Source organism: Carassius carassius, chromosome 44 (assembly GCF_963082965.1).
Source record: "Carassius carassius chromosome 44, fCarCar2.1, whole genome shotgun sequence".
NCBI classification, from domain to species: domain Eukaryota; kingdom Metazoa; phylum Chordata; class Actinopteri; order Cypriniformes; family Cyprinidae; genus Carassius; species Carassius carassius.
Genome location: NC_081798.1, coordinates 23,715,952 through 23,722,090, shown reverse-complemented (window position 1 = coordinate 23,722,090; position 6,139 = coordinate 23,715,952). Strand labels below are relative to the sequence as shown.

Below are 6,139 nucleotides of genomic sequence, written 5' to 3'. Positions count from 1 at the left end.
ACAGTTATGACTAAAATTGGATTAGATAATTATCTATTATTTGACAGTTTGTGCAAACTAAATCTAAAATGACTTGAGGTAAAATATAGTGTTACTCATAGGCTGTGTCTAACTATCCCTATCACTTTGGGAAGCAGTGAAAGTAAAAGATAATAGAAAATAGAAAAGACTATAGGATATCATTGATAAAAACAATGTGGCAGAATTGCTCTATTTTAATAATGACATTTAAGACAGTGAAGTGAATATATGTGAAGATTTAGGTTTTTTTTTCTTTATACTTCTCATAGCAGAAATGACAAGTGTTATACTATAGTAAGCTCAATAGGTGCCAGAGTCCCCAAACCGGGCTATGTTTCCCTAAAGTATTGTAAGCCTAAGTAGATTGTAGAAACCATTAGCACATTGCCTTAAACTGCTTTTAGGAAAAGCACAAATGTCAAGTTTTGTTTAATTTTTGGTTTGGGGTTGGCACCAAGGAGTTATATTACACCTAGAGAAAGCTATCCATTAGCATCCCCATTCTTTATATGCATCAGTGGATCAGTGTTCAGATAATTCATGAATTCAAACCAGCTCAATTTGGATATAACTTTTGAAATGGAGCTGTGGCAGAAATGGGAGGAATTCAGTTATAAAGTAACTCCACCTTTTATCTAACGCCCAGCATATGCTGCTCTTTCAGCCTCCCACCCCTAAACAATCTCAGCTCTTTAAAAGCAGCCCATGTTGCATTTTTTGGGCAAAAATTATCCAATTACTCTCTTTTTAACACCTGATTTCTCCTGCACATCCATAGTTCTTCCACTGAATATTAAAGAGGGACATCAATAGCAAAAAAAGAAGCGGAAGAGAGAAGACCATTCACAGAAATTAAAAAAAGAAAAAAAACTGCTGCTCTTGATCTGCTGAGGTTTTCTAAATTGGACAAAGATGGTTGCTTTACATTATTTACTAACACTTATGGTTATCATTCAACTCAGCCTATATGGCTCCAACTCCCTTGTATTAGGCTTAAAGAATATCTGTACATTGTGTAATGGGCCCTCAGGGGAATCCAAGGCCCACAGAGGTGAGCGTTTATCAGGGGAGGAGATCACATCTGTGTTGGCATTAGGTGAACCCTGTGGGGTTTACACTCTACCGTGTGCTCAGGGTCTTCGGTGTATCCCTCCTCTTGGAGAGCAAAGTCCCCTTCAGGCACTGCTTCAGGGACGAGGGGTCTGCAAAAACATCAAAATTACCTTTACTGACATCCATCCACCTACAGGTAAGAGGACTGATCTCTGTGCATCTCTTAAATTGATTTTGTCTGGTTACATTTTGAGTAACTGACTAACCTAAACAAACTAAACCCAAAAGTTGTGCATGTAGATGTATACAGTACACTAGAAAGAAAGTAAATACACTTCACATAAAATGTAGAATTTTTCACTTGGAAGTGTAAAATGATTTATAATCCACCAACACATTGCTAAAATACTTTTAAATTAGTTTTTGCATGTTTAAAAGGGATAAGAAACCAGCAAACGTACTGCAAAATGCTCATCTTGTACAATATAAGGGTATGATATTTTTTCTATTACGGTAAGAATATAGTTTGTATGTTTTCAGATTATCTGTTACTTCATTTTACAGTCCATGTAATTTTTGATCCTTTGTCCTGAATTAATATTTTTAGTACAACCACTTACAGTATCTGCCGTTCAATTGAACTAAAGCTATACTGCAATCATATTAAAACTACACATATTATTATTTCAGATTATCATCCATCAAGCAATGAAGACAATTTTGAAAAGGTAAAATTTTTGACTCAGTAAATTACTGTTCTATGTAAATATTTATCTAGTGTTCCTGTCTGATTGTAGTCAGAAATCAAAACATTTTTTACATTTAGCATACGCTTCTATCCAAAGCAATTTACAGTGCATTCAGGCTATATATATATAGTTTTTTTTTTTTTTTACCAGTATGATGTGTGTACCCCAGGAATTGAACCCACAACCTTTTTGCAGGGCTGACGCATAGCTCTACCACTGAGCCACAGGAAAACTTCTATTTATTATGTGTTTTGCTGCTGTAATTTCATCCTGTAGGGGCCTTGTCGCAAACTTCTAAACACAGTCCTCCAAAGTATAGAGCTCACAATTATTCATTCAATTCCGGACATCTACATCCCCAACTGTGACAGACAAGGGTTCTTCAGGAAGAAACAGGTGTGTAGAGTACACAAAATGTGTTGTGGAACCTTCTGTTAAAACAGTTCCCATGGTTCTTGAAAAGTTTTGTAAATCCATTTGTAAATCTGTATGAGGTCATGATGTACATTGTAACAATGTTATCTATTCTCTATAAACAATAATGTATTTCATACCTTCTTTTTGACATTCTTAAAAACAGTGTCGGTCATCAAGAGGAATGCAAAGAGGACATTGCTGGTGTGTTGATGAGAAAGGATCAAAAATTTCATCCCGTAAAAGGAGTGATGGAACTATCTCATGTAACAGTGCCTGAAAATTGTGATACAACTTGACATCTGATGTAAATATGGACCTGTTTAGTGGGGACTGAGAGAGAGTCAGCAAAAGAGATGACAGAAAAAACGATAATATACTCCCTGAGTAAATGTAACTAATGTGCTGTCTGATTTGAAATTTATGAACTATGCAGTAAAGACAGTACAGTATTTTATTTTATTTTCAAATTACTTATATTTATGTTGCATACATGTTAACTGCTTATGTATTAATATAATTAATTAATATATTAATTGTCCATTCTTTTTACATATAAACTCAGCAAAATGGAAACATCCTTCTGAATTCAACTGTCTTTATTTTCAATAACTTTCTTAACAGCTTTAAGTACTACAGTGCTACACATTCTCATGTTCTGCAACTGATTTGCTGGTTTTTGCTGTGAGATGTTGCCCCACTGTTACAACACACACCTCCACCAAGACATTTGAAAGTTCTTGAACACATTTAGGGGCACACATGGTTGCACATGGTTTGCCACTGCAAAGACCATCACCTGTTCTATCTCCCTGTAGCATTGCCTTATGTGTCTTACATTACAGACATTGCAGTGTATTTCTCTGGCCACGTTCGTAGCCCTCATGCCTCCCTGCAGCAGGACTCTGGGTGTATTTTATTTTTATTTTTTTTCCCCCAGAGTCAGTAGAAAGGTTTCTTTACTGTCCTTTAGTTATTGTAACTGTGACCTTGATTGCCTTCAGCCTGTAAACTGTTAGGGTTTTAAGGACTGTTCCACAAGTGCATGTGCAATAATTATTTATATTGTTTATAATTCATTGAACAAGTACGAAAAATATTGTTTAAAACCTTTCCAATAAAGATCTGTAAAGCTTATCTGAATTTTGCAAAATTGTCCCTAAAATACCTCAGCCTGCTACCCTGAAAAATGGACGTTTCTTTCTTTCTTTCTTTCTTACTGACACAAAGTAAACCCTCTTTATGTATCTCTCTGTGTATGTGTGTGTACTTGTTTATCCTACATTGTGGGGACCAAAAGTCCAAATGACCAATGGCCTGCAGTCCCCACAAGAAAAAATAAAAAATAAAATAGTACAAGATGTTTAGCTAAAAGTGTAACAATGCAAACAGGTTTTTTGTAAGGGGAATATTTAGGGTGTGTGTGTGTGTGTGTGTGTGTGCGTGCATGCGTGCCGTGCGTGTGTGCGTATGTACGTACATACGTGCGTGCGTGTGGAACATATTGCTCAAATAAAGAAATTGGAACACTTTATTTCAATCAGACAAGTTAAAGACAAGTTTAGTTTAATTTGAATTTACAACAGACAGAATAACACCAACATTACATTTGAACACCAACGTTCGAAACGATTAACGTACCATTACCAGTAGTTCTTTGGTCACTCAATTAATAAAGAAGACAGCCATGATGGTGGTCAATGGAGGAACAGTGAGGTCTGATATAAGTCTATATATACAAGCAAAACTTCAGAGATAGTATCAGAAATAATAGATTTTTTTTTTGTTTTTATCCTCAGTTTCGTCTTCCTTATTGCCTGCTCATGAATCTGTTGGTGTTCACTGCACATCGTCTTATAAATGAACACGTAAACACTGATTTCAGTCACTTGTGCATGACAGTGTGCTGCATGCATTCTTTGTTGTTGATTTGCGTATTCAGGTCAGTTCAAGACGTGAACAGTTCACACTTGAATCTGATAATGTAATGTGAACTTCAATTGAGTAAGAAGCCTCAGTAGCTTCAGTTTCACAAGGCACATCCACCACAGACACTCTCTCAGTAAGAACATAGCCTATACATCTCAATCTGTTAAAGATTAATTAATCTGGAAAGCATTTTTGTACAAACATCTGACAAACCCCTTAAAAGACCAGCTTTCATACATTCTAAACTTTTATTTTTTACATTTACAGTTGTTTTAGAGGCATATTTGCAAATGTATATAATATTGCAAACATTCTAAACAAAATGTGTTCTCCAAATTAAAACGTACTTCAAAATACGTAGACATCAAATAGACATCTTAAAGATGAAAAGATTGTGACCTATTTCGGTATTAGTTTAGGGAAAACACTAGTAGCATATATACAAAGTACCAGGGAGGTCTGCAGAGAGAGCTATCAGTTAGCTCTCCTATTTGTTTCAGTAGCAATTGCTTGTCTGGTGCACACATGTGCTATTTTTACTTCATGGCCTTTAGTTATTAAAAAACAAATATAGGTGCATTTCAATAAATTAGAATGTCATGAAAAATTAATCATTTATTTCCGTAATTCAACTCAAATTGTGAAACTTGTGTATTAAATCAATTCAGTGCACCCAGACTGAAGGAGTTTAAGCCTTTGGTTCTTTTAATTGTGATGATTTTGGATCACATTTAACCCTTTAGGCGCCAGAGGTTTTTTCCTAAAACGTTCGATTTTGACATCTTAATTTCAAAAGGCTATATCTTAAAAATGATAAAAGATAGAGACTTTCTGTCAATTATAGAAATATTAAGGATGACCAAATGTTTATGTTGGGATTACATTTTTCCATATAATTTGCATATTATGACGTCATATGGCGGCGGCCATCTTGAATTATAGTATTTTCATGAAAGGTCACGTTTAAATGATAAAATGCAGCATTTCTATCCCCCCAAAATGTCCCTCACCTTCTGTATGCTGTATTGCACAATACTGAATGCTCAGGTGAATAGTAATTAGTAAACAAACTGTGTAAATCATTACTAATAAATGGTAGAAACAAACCGAATGCCTGTAGAGGTTGGCCTTTTGCAGTAGAGATTTTCAATTTACTACATACAGCAGGCAATCTAATTCCATGTATGGGGCACATTTATACTATTCATATGACACACAAGTAGACAAGACCTGTTTAGTTCAAAAAGCTATGCTCCGTGTCACATCGTGCCAGATCTGCCTCGCGCACGCGCTGAGTGTGCACCGCACGAACTACTGTCATTGTCATTGCGACTCCCCACCCTGCCTCTACGTTGCCCCCTAACTGTCCTATGCATACTTCGACCTCGTCTAAAATACCCAGTGGCATTTGACAAAGTCTCCACTACAATACTGTCCCCATGATTGCGGAGAGGCACACAGTCAGAAGACAAAGCTACATGTCTAGCGCGGTAAAAATCTCCCGCCTCGTTCCTCGCAACACTAACACGCCTGCTAATTTAGTCAGGAACACTACGACCAGATATTCCCCTTCAGAATCAGGGTCCGCGAATAGAAGTCCCAACACTTCTTTGCGGGTAAGCTTTATTGATGCCATTAGATAATAATAATAATAATAATAATAATAATCTAATGCCAATACTCGCTGACGTTGACAATATTGCTCTGATAAAATGGCTCACTTTCACACTAGCTACGCTTTTGTTCGCACTGATTCAATGGTAAGCGACAAACATTCATTGCCAATGAAGCTGGGTGTTCACAGAGTGCTGTATCCAAGCATGTTAACAGAAAGTTGGGTGGAAGGAAAAGGTGTGGAAGAAAAAGATGCACAACCAATCTAGAGAACCGCAGCCTTATTAGGATTGTCAAGCAAAATCGATTCAGGAATTTGAGTGAACTTCACAAGGAATGCACTGAGACTGGGGTCAAGG

At 36.4% G+C, this 6,139-nt stretch overlaps 1 protein-coding gene across 1 annotated transcript; it reads left to right on the top strand.

The window, feature by feature from the left end:
- The first annotated feature begins 784 nt into the window (after positions 1 to 784).
- On the top strand, positions 785 to 2,594 carry LOC132126625 (insulin-like growth factor-binding protein 5). The gene is made up of 4 exons (XM_059537998.1): positions 785 to 1,270; positions 1,765 to 1,802; positions 2,100 to 2,219; positions 2,404 to 2,594. The coding sequence occupies exons 1-4, from the start codon at positions 934 to 936 to the stop codon at positions 2,515 to 2,517; spliced, it is 609 nt and encodes a 202-aa protein (XP_059393981.1). The 5' UTR covers positions 785 to 933; the 3' UTR covers positions 2,518 to 2,594.
- Positions 2,595 to 6,139: the final 3,545 nt, after the last annotated feature.